The sequence below is a fragment of the Triticum urartu genome, chromosome 7A, assembly GCF_056163025.1.
Source record: "Triticum urartu cultivar PI428250 chromosome 7A, HENAU_Tu73, whole genome shotgun sequence".
Taxonomy (NCBI): domain Eukaryota; kingdom Viridiplantae; phylum Streptophyta; class Magnoliopsida; order Poales; family Poaceae; genus Triticum; species Triticum urartu.
In genome coordinates this window covers 56,361,995-56,383,306 of record NC_141879.1, presented here as the reverse complement: position 1 = coordinate 56,383,306, position 21,312 = coordinate 56,361,995, and the positions used below count along the sequence as shown (strand labels likewise).

The window sequence follows — 21,312 nt, the reverse complement described above, 5'->3', positions numbered from 1 at the left end:
TCTTGACCGCTGTCCAGTGATCCACTCCTGGATTACTTTGGTACCTCCCTGCTAGACTTATAGCAAGGCACACATCAGGTCTGGTACACAGCATTGCATACATGATAGAGCCTATGGCTGAAGCATAGGGAACATCTTTCATTTTCTCTCTATCTTCTGCAGTGGTCGGGCATTGAGTCTTACTCGACTTCACACCTTGTAACACAGGCAAGAACCCTTTCTTTGCTTGATCCATTTTGAACTTCTTCAAAACTTTGTCAAGGTAGGTGCTTTGTGAAAGTCCAATTAAGCGTCTTGATCTATCTCTATAGATCTTAATGCCCAATATGTAAGCAGCTTCACCGAGGTCTTTCATTGAAAAACTCTTATTCAAGTATCCCTTTATGCTATCCAGAAATTCTATATCATTTCCAATCAGTAATATGTCATCCACATATAATATCAGAAATGCTACAGAGCTCCCACTCACTTTCTTGTAAATACAGGCTTCTCCAAAAGTCTGTATAAAACCAAATGCTTTGATCACACTATCAAAGCGTTTATTCCAACTCCGAGAGGCTTGCACTAGTCCATAAATGGATCGCTGGAGCTTGCACACTTTGTTAGCTCCCTTTGGATCGACAAAACCTTCTGGTTGCATCATATACAACTCTTCTTCCAGAAATCCATTCAGGAATGCAGTTTTGACATCCATTTGCCAAATTTCATAATCATAAAATGCGGCAATTGCTAACATGATTCGGACAGACTTAAGCATCGCTACGGGTGAGAAGGTCTCATCGTAGTCAATCCCTTGAACTTGTCGAAACCCTTTTGCAACAAGTCGAGCTTTGTAGACAGTAACATTACCGTCAGCGTCAGTCTTCTTCTTGAAGATCCATTTATTCTCAATTGCTTGCCGATCATCGGGCAAGTCAACCAAAGTCCACACTTTGTTCTCATACATGGATCCCATCTCAGATTTCATGGCTTCAAGGCATTTTGCGGAATCTGGGCTCACCATCGCTTCTTCATAGCTCGTAGGTTCATCATGATCTAGTAGCATGACTTCCAGAATAGGATTACCGTACCACTCTGGTGCGGATCTTACTCTGTTTGATCTACGAGGTTCAGTACCAACTTGATCTGAAGTTCTATGATCATCATCATTAACTTCCTCACTAATTGGTTTAGATGTCACAGAAACCGGTTTCTGCGATGTACTACTTTCCAATAAGGGAGCAGGTACAGTTACCTCATCAAGTTCTACTTTCCTCCCACTCACTTCTTTCGAGAGAAACTCCTTCTCTAGAAAGGATCCATTCTTAGCAACGAATGTCTTGCCTTCGGATCTGTGATAGAAGGTGTACCCAACAGTTTCCTTTGGGTATCCTATGAAGACACATTTCTCCGATTTGGGTTCGAGCTTATCAGGTTGAAGCTTTTTCACATAAGCATCGCAGCCCCAAACTTTAAGAAACGATAACTTTGGTTTCTTGCCAAACCATAGTTCATAAGGTGTCATCTCAACGGATTTTGATGGTGCCCTATTTAATGTGAATGCGGTCGTCTCTAAAGCATAACCCCAAAACGATAGCGGTAAATCTGTAAGAGACATCATAGATCGCACCATATCAAGTAAAGTACGATTACGACGTTCGGACACACCATTACGCTGTGGTGTTCCGGGTGGCGTGAGTTGCGAAACTATTCCGCATTGTTTCAAATGTAGACCAAACTCGTAACTCAAATATTCTCCTCCACGATCAGATCGTAGAAACTTTATTTTCTTGTTACGATGATTTTCAACTTCACTCTGAAATTCTTTGAACTTTTCAAATGTTTCAGACTTATGCTTCATTAAGTAGATATACCCATATCTGCTTAAATCATCTGTGAAGGTGAGAAAATAACAATATCCGCCACGAGCCTCAACATTCATTGGACCACATACATCTATATGTATGATTTCCAACAAATCTATTGCTCTCTCCATAGTACCGGAGAACGGCGTTTTAGTCATCTTGCCCATGAGGCACGGTTCGCAAGTACCAAGTGATTCATAATCAAGTGGTTCCAAAAGTCCATCAGAATGGAGTTTCTTCATGCGCTTTACACCGATATGACCTAAACGGCAGTGCCACAAATAAGTTGCACTATCATTATCAACTCTGCATCTTTTGGCTTCAACATTATGAATATGTGTATCACTACTATCGAGATTCATCAAAAATAGACCACTCTTCAAGGGTGCATGACCATAAAAGATATTACTCATATAAATAGAACAACCATTATTCTCTGATTTAAATGAATAACCATCTCGCATCAAACAAGATCCAGATATAATGTTCATGCTCGACGCTGGCACCAAATAACAATTATTTAGGTCTAATACTAATCCCGAAGGTAGATGTAGAGGTAGTGTGCCGACCACGATCACATCGACTTTGGAACCATTTCCCACGTGCATCGTCACCTCGTCCTTTGCCAGTGTTCGCTTAACCGTAGTCCATGTTTCGAGTTGCAAATATTAGCAACAGAACCAGTATCAAATACCCAGGTGCTACTGCGAGCTCTAGTAAGGTACACATCAATAACATGTATATCACATATACCTTTGTTCACCTTGCCATCCTTCTTATCCGCCAAATACTTGGGGCAGTTCCACTTCCAGTGACCAGTCTGCTTGCAGTAGAAGCACTCAGTTTCAAGCTTAGGTCCAGACTTGGGTTTCTTCTCCTGAGCAGCAACTTGCTTGCTGTTCTTCTTGAAGTTCCCCTTTCTCTTCCCTTTGCCCTTTTTCTTGAAACTAGTGGTCTTGTTGACCATCAACACTTGATGCTCCTTCTTGATTTCTACCTCCGCAGCCTTTAGCATTGCGAAGAGCTCGGGAATTGTCTTATCCATCCCTTGCATATTATAGTTCATCACGAAGCTCTTGTAGCTAGGTGGAAGTGATTGGAGAATTCTGTCAATGACGCTATCATCCGGAAGATTAACTCCCAGTTGAATCAAGTGATTACAGTACCCAGACATCTTGAGTATATGCTCACTGACAGAACTATTCTCCTCCATCTTGCAGCTATAAAACTTATTGGAGACTTCATATCTCTCAATCCGGGCATTCTTCTGGAATATTAACTTCAACTCCTGGAACATCTCATATGCTCCATGACATTCAAAACGTCGTTGAAGTCCCGGTTCTAAGCCGTAAAGCATGGCACATTGAACTATCGAGTAGTCATCAGCTTTGCTCTGCCAGATGTTCTTAACGTCGTCAGTTGCATCAGCAGTAGGCCTGGCACCCAGTGGTGCTTCCAGGACGTAACTTTTCTGTGCAGCAATGAGGATAATCCTCAAGTTACGGACCCAGTCCGCGTAATTGCTACCATCATCTTTCAACTTTGCTTTCTCAAGGAACGCATTAAAATTCAACGGAACAACAGCATGGGCCATCTATCTACAATCAACATAGACAAGCAAGATACTATCAGGTACTAAGTTCATGATAAATTTAAGTTCAATTAATCATATTACTTAAGAACTCCCACTTAGATAGACATCCCTCTAATCCTCTAAGTGATCACGTGATCCAAATCAACTAAACCATAACCGATCATCACGTGAAATGGAGTAGTTTTCAATGGTGAACATCACTATGTTGATCATATCTACTATATGATTCACGCTCGACCTTTCGGTCTCCGTGTTCCGAGGCCATATCTGCATATGCTAGGCTCGTCAAGTTTAACCCGAGTATTCTGCGTGTACAAAACTGGCTTGCACCCATTGTAGATGGACGTCGAGCTTATCACACCCGATCATCACGTGGTGTCTGGGCACGACGAACTTTGGCAACGGTGCATACTCAGGGAGAACACTTTTATCTTGAAATTTGGTGAGAGATCATCTTATAATGCTACCGTCAATCAAAGCAAGATAAGATGCATAAAAGATAAACATCACATGCAATCAATATAAGTGATATGATATGGCCATCATCATCTTGTGCTTGTGATCTCCATCTCCGAAGCACCGTCATGATCACCATCGTCACCGGCGCGACACCTTGATCTCCATCGTAGCATCATTGTCGTCTCGCCAATCTTATGCTTCTACGACTATCGCTACCGCTTAGTGATAAAGTAAAGCATTACAGGGCGATTGCATTGCATACAATAAAGCGACAACCATATGGCTCCTGCCAGTTGCCGATAACTCAGTTACAAAACATGATCATCTCATACAATAAAATTTAGCATCATGCCTTGACCATATCACATCACAACATGCCCTGCAAAAACAAGTTAGACGTCCTCTACTTTGTTTATTGCAAGTTTTACGTGGCTGCTACAGGCTTAAGCAAGAACCAATCTTACCTACGCATCAAAACCACAACGATAGTTTGTCAAGTTGGTGCTGTTTTAACCTTCGCAAGGACCGGGCGTAGCCACACTCGGTTCAACTAAAGTTGGAGAAACTGACACCCGCCAGCCACCTGTGTGCAAAGCACGGCGGTAGAACCAGTCTCGCGTAAGCGTACGCGTAATGTCGGTCCGGGCCGCTTCATCCAACAATACCGTCCAACCAAAGTATGACATGCTGGTAAGCAGTATGACTTATATCGCCCACAACTCACTTGTGTTCTACTCATGCATATAACATCAAACCATAAAACCTAGGCTCGGATGCCACTGTTGGGGAACGTAGTAATTTCAAAAAAATTCCTATGCACACGCAAGATCATGGTGATGCATAGCAACGAGAGGGGAGAGTGTTGTCTACGTACCCTCGTAGACCAAAGCGGAAGCATTGACGCAACATAGAGGAAGTAGTCGTACGTCTTCCCGGTCCAACCGATCCAAGCACCGTTACTCCGGCACCTCCGAGTTCTTGGCACACGTTCAGCTCGATGACGCTCCCCGGGCTCCGATTCAGCAAATCTTTGGGGAGGAGTTCCGTCAGCACATCGGCGTGGTAACAATCTTGATGTTCAACCGTCGCAGGGCTTCGCCTAAGCACCGCTACAATATGATCGAGGTGGAATATGGTGGAGGGGGCACCGCACACGGCTAAGGAACGATCACGAAAATCAACTTGTGTGTTCTAGGGTGCCCCCCTGCCCCCGTATATAAAGGAGCCAAGGGGAGGGGGCGGCCAGCCAAGGAGGGCGCGCCAAGGGGGAGTCCTACTCCCATCGGGAGTAGGACTACCTTCTTTCCTAGTTGGAGAATGAGAAGGGGGAAAGAGGAAGAAGAGGGAAAGGAAAGGGGGGCGCCGCCCCCCTTCCCTTGCCCTATTCGGACTAGGAAGGGGAGGGGCGCGCGGCCACCTCTTGCCTCCTTTCCTCTTCTCCCTTAAGGCCCATGTAGGCCCAATAACCCCCCGGGGGGTTCCGGTAACCCCCCGGTACTCCGGTAAAATCCCGATTTCACCCGGAATGATTCCGATATCCAAATATAGGCTTCCAATATATCAATCTTTATGTCTCGACCATTTCGAGACTCCTCTTCATGTCCATGATCACATCCGGGACTCCGAACAACCTTTGGTACATCAAAATACATAAACCCATAATGAAACTATCATCGTAACGTTAAGCGTGCGGACCCTACGGTTCGAGAACAATGTAGACATGACCGAGACACGTCTCCGGTCAATAACCAATAGCGGAACCTGGATGCTCAGATTGGTTCCTACATATTCTACGACGATCTTTATCGGTCAGACCGCATAACAACATATGTTGTTCCCTTTGTCATCGGTATGTTACTTGCCCGAGATTCGATCGTCGGTATCCAATACCTAGTTCAATCTCGTTACCGGCAAGTCTCTTTACTCGTTCCGTAATACATCATCTCACAACTAACTCATTAGTTGCAATGCTTGCAAGGCTTATGTGATGTGCATTACCGAGAGGGCCCAGAGATACCTCTCCGACAATCGGAGTGACAAATCCTAATCTCGAAATACGCCAACCCAACATGTACCTTTGGAGACACCTGTAGAGCACCTTTATAATCACCCAGTTACGTTGTGACGTTTGGTAGCACACAAAGTGTTCCTCCGGTAAACGGGAGTTGCATAATCTCATAGTCATAGGAACATGTATAAGTCATGAAGAAAGCAATAGCAACATACTAAAAGATCGGGTGCTAAGCTAATGGAATGGGTCATGTCAATCAGATCATTCACCTAATGATGTGATCCCGTTAATCAAATAACAACTCTTTGTTCATGGTTAGGAAACATAACCATCTTTGATTAACGAGCTAGTCAAGTAGAGGCATACTAGTGACACTCTGTTTGTTTATGTATTCACACATGTATTATGTTTCCGGTTAATACAATTCTAGCATGAATAATAAACATTTATCATGATATAAGGAAATAAATAATAACTTTATTATTGCCTCTAGGGCATATTTCCTTCAGATATAACAAGATGGTATCTCGCTAGCCCTTTCTGAGACAGCAAAACATAAATGGAGAGCACCTTTAAAGATCAATGACTGACTAGACATTGTAATTCATGGTAAAAGAGATCCAATCATAGTCACACCCAATATAAATTAACAGTGATGAATGCAAATGACAGTTGCGCTCTCCAGCTAGTGCTTTTTAATAAGAGGATGATGACTCAACATAAAAGTAAATAAATAGGCCCTTCGTAGAGGGAAGCAGGGATTTGTAGAGGTGCCAGAGCTCGGTTTTGAAATAGAGATAGATAATATTTTGAGCGGTATACTTTCATTGTCAACATAGCAACTAAGAGATGGCGATATCTTCCATGTCACGCACATTATAGGCGGTTCCCAAACAGAATGGTAAAGTTTATACTCCCCCTCCACCAACAAGCATCAATCCATGGCTTGCTCGAAACAACGAGTGCCTCCAACAAACATCAGGTCCCAGGGGGAGTTTTGTTTGCAATTAGTTTTGATTTAGTTTGCATAAAGCATGGGTCTGGGCATCCCGGTGACCAGCCATTTTCTCGTGAGTGAGGAGCGGAGTCCACTCCTCTTCAGAATAACCCGCCTAACATGGAAGATAAGGACAGCCATAGTTGATACATGAGCTATTCGAGCATACAAAACAGAATGTTTATTTGAAGGTTTAGAGTTTGGCACATACAAATTTACTTGGAACGGCAGGTAGATACCGCATATAGGTAGGTATGGTGGACTCATATGGAATAACTTTGGGGTTTATAGGATTGGATGCACAAGCAGTATTCCCGCTTAGTACAAGTGAAGGCTAGCAAGAGACTGGGAAGCGACCAACTAGAGAGCGACAATAGCCATGTACATGCATTAAAATTAATAAACATTGGATGCAAGCATGAGTAGGATATAATCCACCATGAACATAAATATCGTGAAGGCTATGTTGATTTATTTCAACTACATGCGTGAACATGTGCCAAGTCAAGTCACTTAAATCATACCACATCATAACCATCCCATCATACCTCATCATAACCATCTCAATAGCATGTTGGCACGCAAGGTAAAACATTATAACTCATAGCTAATCAAGCATGGCAGAAGTAACTACGATCTCTAATTCTCATTGCAAACATGTTTATTCATAATAAGCTGAATCAAGAATGATGAACTCATCATATTTACAAAAACAAAAGAGGTCGAGTTCATACCAGCTTTTCTCATCTCAGCCAGTCCATCATATATCATCATAATTGCCTTTCACTTGCACGACCGAACGATGTGAATAATTATAAAAGTGCACGTGCATTGGACTAAGCTGGAATCTGCGAGCATTCAATAAACAGGAGAAGACAAGGCAATATGGGCTATGGATTAAATCAACAATAATGCATATAAGAGCCACTTCAACAATTTAATCATGGTCTTCTCCTATCGACCCCCAAAGAAATAAAAACTATTTACACGGGAAAGCTCCCAACAAGCAAAAGAAGAACGGGAAATATTTTTGGGTTTTTCTTTTTTAATTATTACTACAGCAGAAAAGTAAACTACTACTATTTTTTTGTTTTTCTTAAAGTTTAACAAACACACAAGAAGAAAGCGGGAAAAAACAAAATAAACTAGCATGGATATTACAGTGAAAGAGTATGAGCACCGACATCTAGCAATGAGTGTGTGTGAACATAAATATAATATCGGTGAGAAATACGTACTCCCCCAAGCTTAGGCTTTTGGCCTAAGTTGGTTTATTGCCAGGGATAGCCTGGCGGATACCCATAGATGTAGCTGGGGTCGTACTGCGACGAAGAATAGTTGGGATCATACTGTGATGAAGAAGACTCTGACTGCCACTGGCTGACAGCCATCTCTGGATCCCAAGAATAAACAGACTGTCGTGGAGGCTCCTCTTGTGGTTCCGGTTCCGGGGCTGGTGCAGGATTCTTGTAAGCTTGGATGGCAGCCCACGTAACGAGATAGGGTCCTACAAAATTAAACAAAGAAGGAGCAGGCAAGGTAATAGTTTCAGGGTGATGTTTATGAAAGAATAATTTATATTTGAGCTCTCCTTCCCTGCCTTTAACAATAAAATCATGCGCTAGCATACTCTTATAGTCTAGATAAGCACTAGGCAACAATTTTTCTTCTTTCTCATGAAGCCTAATAGCTATGTTAAAATGTACAGCGAGGCGTGAAGCATAAATGCCTCCAAAGATGGGACCCTTAGTACGGTTCATACTTAACCGTCTAGCAATAATTCTGCCCATGCTAACAGTGTTATCGCGGTATAAACCATGGAACAAAATAATAATATCAGGAACACTAAGGTTCCCACAGTTCCCACGACCAATCAAGCAACGACTAGCAAATAAGGCAAAATAGCGTAATACAGGAAAATGTATGCTAGTGATTCTTTCATCAGAAACCTTCCTAGTTTCTCCCACAGAGATAGTGTTAATAAACGCTTCCACCTCTTTACTGTGTGGTTCCTCTAAGATACCCTCAGGGGGTATGTTGCAGACTTCGCAAAATTCAGACAATGGCATCTTCTTAACAACATCATATAAATGAAACTCTACTGAAGGAGGTGATTCCTTAGGGAAAAAGTAGAAGTTTTGCACAAAAGTATTTGTGAGTAAGAGATGCTGAGGACGTTGGTCGCGGACGAAGTCGGTGAGGCCAGCATTCTCAATCAATGAATAGAAATCCTCATAAATCCCGGCCTGTCTCAAGAAATTATCGGAAGGCCATTCACACGGCCGGACCTCCGCGGTACGAGGCAAATTATATTTGGGCTTCTGTGCTTCTTCATTTTGTTTCTCCTTTGAGCTTCGGCTCGATGAGCCCCTCAAAAGTCTCTTCATTATTTTCTGAAATATTCTGAAATTTTTAGTAACTTCAAACAAAAGTGAACCAACTTCAATAAAACTAATAGAAACTACTCCTACAAGTGCATAGAACCTATATCAAGCATTAGAACTACTTGGAACCATATAAATTTGACATGCAAGCTCAAGAACATGGTCACCTATTCAGCACAAATTTGCAATGAATAAAGCACTAGAACAAAAACTAATTAGACCAATGGAGGAGTCACATACCAAGGAACAATCTCCCCAAGCAGTTTTGCGAGAGGTGCTTTGAGCAAGGAGATCAAAAATCACAGCAAAGAGGGCTGGAACTCGTGCTTGAGTTGGTTTTTCGTGTTTGTGGGAGGAAGAAGAAGAGGATGAGTGCAGGAATAAGTGGAGGAGGGCCACCATGGGCCCACGAGGTAGGGGGCACCCAGGGGGTAGGGCGCGCCCTCCACCGTCGTGGGCAGGTGGCAGCTCCCCCCGCGGTGATTTTTGCACCATAAATCCTCAAATATTCCCGAAAAATCATATTAAATTGGCATGTCATCCTGCGGACTTTTATTTTCGAGATATTTTTATATTGCACGAATAAATCAGGAAACAGACAGAAAAATACCATTTTTACTTTATTTCAACTAAATAACAGAAAGTATAAAGAGGGTACAGAAGGTTGTGCTTCTAGTTTCATCCATCTCATGCTCATCAAAAAGAATCCACTAACAAGGTTGATCAAGTCTTGTTAACAAACTCATTCCGATTAACATGGAACCGGAGAAATTTCGAATAACACTAGGTTACCTCAACGGGGATATGCACATCCCCAATAATAAGTATATCATATTTCTTTTTGACAGTAAGAAGAGGAAATTCAAAACTTCCAAATATAATCGATGGAATTTTTCCAACAGAGTTGATACTGTGGACTTGAGGTTGTTTCTTCGGAAAGTGTACCGTATGCTCATCTATTATATATATATTACAAGAGTCAAACAAGTCATCACGTTCATCCACATATGCTAATATTTTTTACACCATTTGATTAGAATAATAACGGCTGAGATTTAAATGTTTTTACGTAACATCTTAATATATCTGTGGCAATAGTATTGAACTTTCAAGTTGACAAGCTATATGCATATAAGCAAAAGCTACTTGAACGGAAACATGCATTAGTCCATTGAGACCGACAAAAAAATAGCAATAGAAAAGTTATGCTATAACCCGGATGTGATGGCCTACGAGACCAAGTCATGCACGGACGTACACATGCATTGTATAGAAATTAAAAAATCCTCTCAAAAACACCCACGCTATAGCAAAGAAAAAAGAAAAATAAAAGAACCAATCTAAATACGATCAGAATCCTTGCAAAACGAAAATAATGATTGGAAGAAATCGATTCCTAAGCAGTACCAACAATTAGAATCCTTGCAAAAGGAAAAAATGATGGGTAGATCGATTCTTATGCAATACGGTCTAGAAGAGCACATGGACTTGGAAACTATTCAATATTGTTTTAGGAAAGATTACTATACAACTGATTGCTTTCCGGTAACTACACGTACACGTAGTTGAGAAGGATGCGGACTCCAAATGATGCATATCCGGAGGCCAAGCGTACAAAAGAATACACGTCTAGAGGTTCATTGAATCGAAATTATACGACGCCCAGCGAATCAAAATCGTACGATATCCACGGATCCACCTTCGCCTCGAGAAAAAATATCTCTGTCCCAGACTCCCAGAAAAGCCGTCTTGCTGCTACGCTCAGATGATAACCATGGTGGCTTCCAAACAACTGCAAAAGCACGCGTGCAACAGCAACAGCCATGAAAAATGTCTATTGAGGGGATCTTGGCATGGCGGCAACCCTTGGAACGCCGGCATAGATACTTCAAAACAATAGTCTCAGATGAGTTTGAGAAACCACTGCGATCGATCTCGCATGGGCAAGAAGTTGATGAACACACTAAATCACCCTGAGTCTGCGGCAAGGTTTCCAACGAGTCCACCTGGCAGAATACTAGCGAGTCAGTGGCACTGTCTAAAACAAGTCCTTATTGCGATTTTAAACCAGGTTGTCCTCTTGCCATTGACACAGAATTAACATGTTCTTACAAGACGGGCCTGGCTTGGCGATATCGACGAGTCCAATACAGCAAGATCAATCTGAGAAGTGACAATGTCGGAAGGCCATTAAGTTGTTCGGACAGATGACGACCAAAGTCAGCAAACACAAGCATGAGCATGGCACTCATGCTCCACCCGACTCGCCATAGCAGATTGCATCAGTTATTTTCCAATCAAATGAATACTATAGACTTTAGTTTAGTTTCATAAAATATGGGTCATGCTAACTGCCACACGTGTGACGTGGACGGGAACCCGCCCGCACGCCTCGTGTGGCATGGACGGGAACCGGCCCGCACAACCCCGTCCGCGTGTACAAAAGCGCGGCCCGCATGTCCGGTGTGTGGCAACCCCGCCCGCACTGCCTCGTCCGGGCCAGACGACCCGCTGCCCGCACGACCCAGCCGTTCCCGGCCTTCGATCCGTCCCCTCTCTCGTCTGCCACCCTCGTCCCCCGCCTGTCGAACCCCGACCTCCATCGCCGGCCATCTCTGGTTGCCATGGCAACCAGGGCAGATCCATAGGGCACTCCCACCGCAAACCACACCCCAGCCCTCCCCACCCCCAGCCCCCCCACTCCAACCCAGCGCTCTAGAGACGATCATCTAAAACCAGGTGAACATATCCCGATCTCATCCTTCTCATTCTTAAGGCTGAAAATCTCCCGATCTTGTACTGGTCCATGCTATAGGGGGTAGAACACTGCGTGGTTCAGTGCATATTCGCAAATTGCCAGGCAGAATACACCAGATCTGCCATGTACTACGTTTGAGATTAACTTAAGTTCATGGTTTAGTTGACGCAAAGTAGTTGGGTATGGAATGGATGAGTAGGAATCCCTAAAAAAGGGCAGGAAGGACAATTTTTGGAATGAAGGGGGTGGAAGAAATTAATTGCCACTTGTGTATAACTACAGTTGCCACCTTTCGTTGTCAGTAGCTGCCACCTATTTTGACCTGTTGCTTGCCATCCCTATCTTCTATGTGCAAGCAGCACAAGAATACCATTCTTGTGGATTGTTGATGCCTTCTTGTTCATCCAGTGATTGAGAACACATCGGAAAGAAGCGAGACACGAAAAGAATGAATCACGAAGATGGCATTGATGCTTGGGGTTCTCAAAGGCCAGAAACGCCCCCTTTGGATGCATCAGAGTACAGTCAGCTCATCTCTGCGGGGCCGTTGCTGCCACTACTAGAACAGTATGCAGGTGTAGGTATGATGTGTGCTAAACAAAGAAGAGAACAGTTGCCATCTTCGCGATGATGAAGATGACATTCTACTTATGTCATGCACTGTCATTTTTTTGCAGGTTCTTATGACCAGAACACTCTTAGGGGGGGCCCGTGGCAAGTTCAGTCACAAGGCGCTAACGCTGACAAATGTACGGGCAGCCAACTTCAACTAGCTAGTATGGCTAATCAAGGTAATGCAAAATGAAAAAAGAGCACATACTGCTGTGGACATGAAAAATGAACATGAAAAAAAGATGGCAAAAGGACTCACGAGTTATCACGGGTGAAAAATGCAGAGCCTTCATGCAGCACGTGGCATCAGGCAGCACCCATGTACCTGCCATCGACGTCATACACAGGTGAGTCCATAAAAATAGTGAAGTTGCGGATGCTCAATTAGCACAAGGAGCATAGTTGACAACTACAAATTGCCATGACTGGACATCTACAATTGCCATGGATTAAAAACTACACTTGTCGTCCGTGGACAACTGTTGTTGCCATCCCGGCACACTGCAGTTGCCATGGAGGAACAGCTGCAGTTGCCATGTCATGGCAACTGCAATTGCCATGTAGGAACAACTGTGGTTGCCATACCGATGCAACTTCAATTGCCATGCAAGCAAAACTGCAGTTGCCACATAAGGGGCAACTGCAGTTGCCGTGCTAGCACGAACTGCATTTGCCACGAATTGACCAACCACTACTATGCTTACAGGTTATTACGATGGCGGTGACCCGGCAAACATCTCCTGGCAAGCTTCACAAATTGCAGGTGGAGCACGTCATTATGGTGTCACAGACCACACAAGATGGTCAAATACAGCACAACAAGGTAAGGGAAAAATCTGAACCACAAAAAACAGCGCTACATTTGCTATTTGTAGTTATTTGTAGGCAAAACAATGGTTGCCATGTTTGTTGAACAGTAGCTGCCATGACTGGACAGCTGCAGCTGCCATAAATGTCCATGCACAGACTCACTGCTTGCTGTCTGAAATGATGTCATGCCAAATCACTCGAAGATGGTGTGATCCGTTGCGATACACATGTTATCCAACACAAAAATCTTACTCTCGTACCTGTTTTTTCCTATTACAGAACCTACAACTACAATGCACAACGGCGCAGGAACATCTACTACGGGGAGCTCTGAGCGCACGGAAGACGCGTTCCACCAGCCAGCAGACAATCATGCCGCAAACAATTTCGAGTCAGAGTCGGGAATGGCAATCATTCCAGCAATGCCGGCAAGCACCCCTTTGAACACAAGCACTGGCAACACTCGGGTAGATGGGACTACCGCCGATACTGAAGTGAATGATGAAACTGACAATGACGCACAAGGGGATGAAGATGGTGGGCAATCAGAGATCATGGTACCTCAGCCACCGTACATTGGGCAGAGATTTGAATTGTTCGAAGCAGCAAAGGAATACTACCAGACATATGCAAAGTTCCATGGATTTGCGGTCAACACTGAGTACCATAGGAAAATTAAGAAAACTAACGAGTACAGCAGAGGTGAGATGAGGTGCCACAAGGCACGGAGGAACAAGAAGGGGAAAGGTGCTGCGCCTGTCATTCCAGAACGAAAGAGAGGTATCATTCTCAAGACTGAGTGCCCTGTCCGGTGTAAGCTAAACGTAGATGGAGCACAGTGGGTGGTCAATGAATATTTTGACGAGCACAACCACCAACTCATAAAGAAGTTCGACCTGGTGAAATTTCTGACCGCCCACAGAGGGTTCACCCCCATCGAAAGGCAATTCATAAAGCTACTACATGATTGTAACGTCGGTCCATCAAGAATGGTACAGATACTGTCTCTCATCCACAGCAAAAAGGGGACTCTGAGTAGCATGCCATACATACCGGCTGACGTCACAAACCTACAGGCCAGGTACCGTAGAGAGAGCAAGTTGGCAGACATAGAGGCCACAATTGCCTACTTCGATGAGAAAGCCAAGGAAGATCCAGATTTCTTCTACAGGATAAGGTTGGACGATGAGGACCGTGTCAGGAACATGTATTGGGTGGATGGTGCTGCAAGGAGAGCCTACAAACATTTCCGAGATTGCATTTCATTCGACGCGACGTACCTCACCAATATGTACAAGATGCCATGCGCTCCGTTCATAGGAATAAATAACCACAATCAGTCGTTGCAGTTCGGCTGCGGGCTCGTCCGGAACGAAGACACGGATGGGTACATTTGGCTGTTCAAGACCTTCTTGGAGTGCATGGATGGTCTTGCTCCGATGAACATAATAACGGACCAGGATTTCAGCATGCGTGCAGGCATAGAGCAGGTCTTTCCGTTGGCAGTGCACAGGCACTGCAGGTGGCACATTATAAGAAAGGCTGAGAAGACGCTAGGACCGTTCTTTGCTGACCGTCCAGATCTGCACAAGGAATTCGAGCTGTGCGTGGACCACAGCTTGATGGTGGAGGAGTTTGAAAGGAGCTGGATGGCCATGACTGAAACACATCAAGTCCAAGACAACGAGACTCTTGTTAGCCTGTGGGAGAAGCGAATGTACTGGGTGCCGGCCTACTTCATGCAGTGCTTCTTCCCCTTTTTGCAGACTACACAGCGCAGCGAGGGGTTCAATGCTGTTTTGAAGCGGTACGTCAGCCCTGACAACTCATTGCTACAGTTTGCCAAGCAGTACACAGCTTTGCAACAAAAAATTCTGGGATCTGAGCTACAACAAGAAGCGAACACTGCGCTAAAGCAGCCAAAATTGCTAACGTACTTACCGATGGAGAGGCAAATGAGCAAGATATACACCAACAAGATCTTTAACAAGTAAGTCAGTTGCGTTACAGTCTTATTTGCAGAAAAAGCACCAAGTCAGTATGTGCCTTATAGAGTGCAATGCAGTTGCCATGATTTTGTTGAAATGTTATGTTATGTGTAGTTAGTCTGCCATGTTATGTGTAGTTGGTCTGCCATGTTTGCTAAAATGCAGTTGCCATGTTCACTCAACTGTAGTTGCCGTGTTTAGTAAAATGCAGTTGCCATGTTTAATAAGATGCATCTGCCATGTTTGTTGAAATGCAGTTGCCATGTTTACTCAACTGTAGATGCCATGTTTAAATAAAAGGGCAGTTACCATGTTTTATGCAATGTGCTTCCATTGGGGAATGCTGTTGTGGAAAAATGACGATGTCACGTTGAAAATGTACTACAGTTGCCATGTCTAGTGTACTGCATTTGCCATGTATAGCGTACTGCATTTTCCATGTTCAACGTACTATAGTTGCCTTGTTCAATGAATTATGTTTGCCATGTTCAAACAAAATGTATTTCTATTTCCATGACAACATAAGGGGGTGCAAGAAAAAAGAGTGCGCGATAGTTTAATAGAAAACACACAAAATTTGCAGATTCCGGGAAGAAATAAAGCGTGCCAGCATGTTCACGGTTTTCCAGGTGGACGAACGTACGTTCAAGGTCTGTTCTATTTTGGGCATGTCAGATTCAGAACCTGAAGACCTGGACAAAGGAAGGAACTACTTCGTCACAGCCTCGATAGGCGAAGGCGAGTTCTACTGCCAATGCTGCAAGTTCGAACGGGACGGCATTGTGTGCTGTCACATACTAAAAGTAATGGACATGAACGCTGTGACACGGATGCCCCGCCATTTCATAAGGCGACGATGGACTTGGGACGCTGACGACGCGTTGGCGCCACAGACAACACACGCAGTTCTGGCTGTGCATGACGAGAGACCAGAGTCAACCATGGAAGCCGTGAGGCACATTGTGCTGACAAAGAACTATGCGGAGCTAATTGATGAAGCGTGCAAGAGTGATGAGACAGCGAGAGTCGCAGAAAAACACAGGAAGGCATTGAAAAGAGAGCTTGATGAGATCAAGAAGAGGAAAGCCGAGGAAGCCTTACACCGGTTCCCCCGCACATCAAGCGTGCCTTCATCCATGGGGCCATCGTCTGAAAACTCGGAGATAGGATCTGGAACAGCAAGCACACAGACCCAGGTCAGGAACCCACCCCCTTCCATCACAAAGGGTCATCCAAGAGAGATAAGGTACAAGTCGGGATTGGAGATCCAAGCAAAACACAAGAAAACGAAGAAAGGGGCGGGCAATCCATGAGCAAAAATTGGGGCGATGTGGCATGGTCCTTGTGGACATTTTGTTTTGTACCCTAGATGATGAGAATTTTTTAAAAAAAATTGGGAGAATGACTCTTGAGGGGCATCAGAAGTGGAAGGAAAATTCATTGAATGGATAAATGCAGTTGCCATGTTATGGGTACTTAATCTGCCATGTTATGTGTAGTTAATCTGCCATGTTATGTGTAGTTAGTCTGCCATGCTATTTTATACTAAATATGCCATGCTATTTTATACTAAATATGCCATGCTATTTTATACTGAATATGCCATGATAGTTGTAGTGGATCTGCCATTTTAGTTGTACTGGATCTGCCATCTTAGTTGTGCTGTATCTGCCATGTTAATTATGCTGGAGCTGCCATGTTGTTTGTATTGTATCTGCCATGTTAGCTGTACTGAAAATATGCCATGGTATTCCTGATGACTCTGCATGGCATATATTCCCATGACAATACGACGCAGTTTACGGACACGTAGTGTGTTGTGTGCAATGTATGGGAAACAAGTTGGAAACAGCGTAACGTGCATAAACCTCAGCAAAACGTTGTGGATGCATGATCAACCTACCCATGCTAGCCGGTGCAGTTAGCGGTGAAAATGAAGAAGCAAAACAGCCAAAAATGTAAAACGACCATGACTTTCACTACCCATGTCTGATGAACTACATTTGCCATCTTTTCTAAAACATCGTAGACACGTTCGAAGCATCAAACCGGTGCTAGAAACGATGAAACCATTGTAATAGTAACGCCTAAAATAGGTTCACGTCCACACGTATTACAGAAACTATTTCAAATGTCGCTCACACACTACCACTACATAGTAGCCTACGCGGGGTTGTAGTCACAACATAGCACACAAAACATAGTTTTCAACGAGAAACAAGGAGATAATACCTTACATTCCTCGGCAACAGAATGTAAGGTATGCGTCCGGTCTGTAACGCCACGTGATCACTTGTACTTCTTGATGAATTTCTTGACAGCTTCCTCCACAAACTCGCGTGCTCCGGACCGCTTGTTGAAATCTTCATTCGTCAACCAGTTCCATGTGTGGATTTTCCGGAGCTCAACGACCGTTGCAGCTGTGATAGCGGGGACAATTCTTCCTTCCCACTTTGCAAGGTACTCTAGCGCATGAAAGCCACAATCCGTCATGTGCGAGGAAAAGAGTCACGTGACCACGCAAAGAGGACAGACGTAACAAAAGATAGACTTCAATTTCAGATCTAACAAACAAAACAGGGATTGGATTGATGTAAATGGCAGATGAAAAGGAAGGAAGAAATTACGTGTTCCCTTGCTTCGCAGTCGCCACATACTCAGTCGGGAAATGCCTGATCTGGACCTTTGAGTGTTCGTAGTGACGGTGCCATGTCTCTTTGAGGTTCTTAATGAAGAATTCGACATGCGTGGTAAGGTCTGCATCATCTTCCGAACGGATTGAATCAAGCACCTCAACACGTTGGTTCTTTAGGTCAAGACAGATCGCATAGTGGTGACCACACTTGTCGTGTGGGTCATGTGGTGCAAGCTCCTGGAACATGGGGAACATGACCTGCATTTAAAAAGTGAGGAAATGAGAAGCAGAGTTCACGTAAAGAACAGCAGAGGGACAAAAAAAATAGAATCACGTAGAAAATGACTGGTTATGGGTGGGGGTAGTTGAAAGAAAGTTGTCGTCCATGTGTGAACAAAAGTATGCCGCGTATTTTACTGTCAAGTTGCCACATAGTTTGCGCGGGATGCAAAAATCAATAAGTCAGTGTGCACGGCAGCTGTTGCCACATGAAAACAGCTGCCACGTAAACATAAGTGCAGATGATGGCAAAAAAGCACACCTTGTGAAAAAACAGTGCATACAGTGAAGGAGTACTCACATATTTCTTCAGTGTGAGCTTGAAATCACCGTGTTGGGCAAAGTTCTTCCTCGGGATTTTGTGGTGGAAGTCACCATCCCATATTTTGCAGGCCACACTGTAATGCATGATTGTCTTGTCGGCGCACACATCGGTGTGGTTGTTGATGTAGTCAATCCCGCATGCAAGTACATTCGTCGACATTTTGCCGTTTGGCCTCACGGACTCAGCAAGATCACCCAGGTCGATGTACGTCGCTCCGCATTGAATGACTTTGGTTCTGTCCAAACATGAGCTGTATGAAAACAATATAACATGGAAGAATCATGCCTACTAAGTAAAAAAAATTTATGAAAGAACTAAAACATAAGCGGATCATGCATAGAAAGTACGAAGGAGGTGAATGGTAAAAAAGGAGCAAAGCAAAATGAGATATTATGGGGTGTGGTCGTTTACGCTTTCAGCTCCTTCATGTGCTTGCCGCTGGACCTCGCATTTCCAAACCGCTTGACGATATCGTACAGCTGGGTCTGTTCCTTAGTGGCCCTGAATTCGGGCTCGTAGTCTTCCGCGGGAGGTGGGTGCACTACCCTCTGCTGCCTCATAGAACCAGGAGTGGCACTCCTAATGGTCTCCTCAGATACCGTGTCTGCAGCCACGTTGGAACTTGATTGCCCTTGCCCTTGTGAGGACCTCCTTTGCAATGCTGCCTCCTCAATCATGCGGTAAGTTTCGTCAAGTGACGGTGAAATCTCCTCAGGGATGGCTGCAATGATAAAAAAAATGGCTTATGATACCTAGGAAATCAAAAACAGATGGTTTGTGAGAAGATAGGGTGCATGATGTGAGATGTGGGTACAAAAAGTGGGGCAGTTGCCATGTGTGGTTAACTACAGTGGCCATGTCATAGCAACTACAATTGCCATGTAGTTGCACTGTAGTTGCCACCTAGTTGGACTGTAGTTGCCATGTCACAGCAACTACAGTTGCCATGTTGTGTCAACTCCACTTGCCATGTGATTGCCGTGTGAAAAAATGCAGCATGGAAACAAAAAATCCAAGTGACATGGTGTGGCAGATCAGTTGCCATGTGTGATGCACTGTGTTTGCCATGTGACAGAAACTACAGTTGCCATGTTGAATCAACTTCAATTGCCACGTGGTTGCCCAAATGTCAAATGCAGCATGGCAGCAAAACAAAATGTAGGTGACATGGTGCATCAAATCCAGTTGCCATGTCATCACATGTCAGTTGCCATCACAAGCGAGAACCCCCGAAAAAATATGTTTGGGACAAAAGTCAAACTACAAAAGATGTATACAAGAAAAATCATAAGGACATGGCAAGTGTACCTTGCACAATCGGCTCTGCGAACTTGACAGCCTTCCTGCCCTCGACCATTGGCTGAGCCATCATTGCAGGCATGCCTCCTGGGAAAGCAAAGGCAACTGGCATAGGATCTTGCACCACCGGTTGATCTTGACTGATGCCAAGGCTGAAGCTCGGTGGGGTAAAGGCCATTGGGTGCCTCTCATTCCTACTGGCCGGACCACGAACGACTTGCGGGGCAGAATCCAAGGGTGAAAGATCAACAAACATATCTGAATCGGCCGCTACGGAATGATCGGCCTTATTTGCAGGGCGGGGCGTGTTGTCAGCGGTATCAGCCGCAGCTTTCATGACAATCTTCTTGTTTGGGCTGTAGGGGACACCGACATTGACTGGGAGCCTGGAAGTGCGCAGATTTATGCTGGGGATTTCCACTGCGGGTAAAGGCGCAGTCTGCTCCGGGTGTTCACCTGCGTCGCTCGTGCCCGGCTTGACACCTGCATCAGTTGTGCTTGACACCTGCATCAGTTGTGCTCCGGTCTTCCAGTTTCTCCGTCACATTGCTATTGGCAGGTGGCGGGAATAGTGTGGACGCAGGAACAAAACCAGACTCGTCTCTCCTGCTCCTGGCTACAGCCGATGCGTTCGCTATGTCTATTGGTTGCTTATGGGGGCTACGACGCCTAGGTGGTAGACCAGCACGCGAAACAGTCGCCTTAGCAGTATCTGCACCGACAGGAGCTGGAGCTGTTGTGCTAGGACTCTCACCTGTAGATGGCATATCCTTGTGAACTGCCACCTCGACCGCTTCTGTCGTGGACACAGGAGTGCCACCACGCACGCGCTTGGAATCAGTGTCAGATGAGCAGGAATTTTCCTTGCCTAGGTTCGTCTCGGGAGCGTCCACTTCAACGCTTGCTGATGGGGTGGCATGACTCACAGCAGCATCCTTCATTGCCAGAAGAGTTGGCAATATTTCAGCTGTCCTGGCAGATACCGACTCGTCACTCCCCGATGTACGGATGCCTGTTGTTCTAGCCTGCACATCTGCAGCCGGCGGAGATGGTCGGCCACTTGCATCAGAGTTGGTGGGAGCGGTCAACAGTGCAGCAGCAGTATTGTCGCCTGGTGCCTCATGTACATCTGAGTTGCCCCCTGTTGACAACTTTGAATGCAGGCGTTCGAGCGGGTCCTTACTGATATGCTTGGACCCACGCGTAGTAGTCTTCTTCACCCTGCAAAAAAAATGAAGCACATGAAAAAGGTATTTAAAATGAAACAAAATTATGTTTACCTTGGTAGAAATCTTAAAAAAATGGAAAATAGGTGGA

General features: G+C 44.6%; 3 protein-coding genes across 3 annotated transcripts; 2 read left to right on the top strand and 1 right to left on the bottom strand.

Moving 5' to 3' along the window:
• The first annotated feature begins 11,745 nt into the window (after positions 1–11,745).
• Positions 11,746–15,463, top strand: LOC125518286 (protein FAR1-RELATED SEQUENCE 5-like). The gene is made up of 6 exons (XM_087531822.1): positions 11,746–11,907; positions 12,481–12,628; positions 12,725–12,838; positions 12,944–13,006; positions 13,366–13,482; positions 13,749–15,463. Exons 1-6 carry the CDS (start codon positions 11,746–11,748, stop codon positions 15,461–15,463), a joined length of 2,319 nt encoding a protein of 772 aa, XP_087387948.1.
• A 605-nt stretch (positions 15,464–16,068) lies between these two features.
• LOC147957691 (uncharacterized) lies at positions 16,069–16,770 on the top strand. Its single transcript, XM_087531821.1, has one exon. The coding sequence runs from the start codon at positions 16,069–16,071 to the stop codon at positions 16,768–16,770; it is 702 nt and encodes a 233-aa protein (XP_087387947.1).
• Positions 16,771–17,746: 976 nt separating this feature from the next.
• Positions 17,747–18,356, bottom strand: LOC147957690 (uncharacterized). Its single transcript, XM_087536238.1, has 2 exons — positions 18,085–18,356; positions 17,747–17,948 (listed from the first exon to the last, which is right to left on the bottom strand). Exons 1-2 carry the CDS (start codon positions 18,354–18,356, stop codon positions 17,747–17,749), a joined length of 474 nt encoding a protein of 157 aa, XP_087392364.1.
• Between the last annotated feature and the right edge of the window lie 2,956 nt (positions 18,357–21,312).

Coding starts and splice junctions, on each gene's coding strand:
- LOC125518286 (XM_087531822.1), top strand. CDS start 11,746: ATGTCCGGTGTGTGGCAACCCCGCCCGCACTGCCTCGTCCGGGCCAGA. Junction 11,908..12,480: donor TCCATCGCCGGCCATCTCTG/GTTGCCATGGCA, acceptor ATCGGAAAGAAG/CGAGACACGAAAAGAATGAA. Junction 12,839..12,943: donor AGCTAGTATGGCTAATCAAG/GTAATGCAAAAT, acceptor TGAAAAATGCAG/AGCCTTCATGCAGCACGTGG.
- LOC147957691 (XM_087531821.1), top strand. CDS start 16,069: ATGTTCACGGTTTTCCAGGTGGACGAACGTACGTTCAAGGTCTGTTCT.
- LOC147957690 (XM_087536238.1), bottom strand. CDS start 18,356: ATGCAGGTCATGTTCCCCATGTTCCAGGAGCTTGCACCACATGACCCA. Junction 17,949..18,084: donor ACTGCGAAGCAAGGGAACAC/GTAATTTCTTCC, acceptor TTCCTCGCACAT/GACGGATTGTGGCTTTCATG.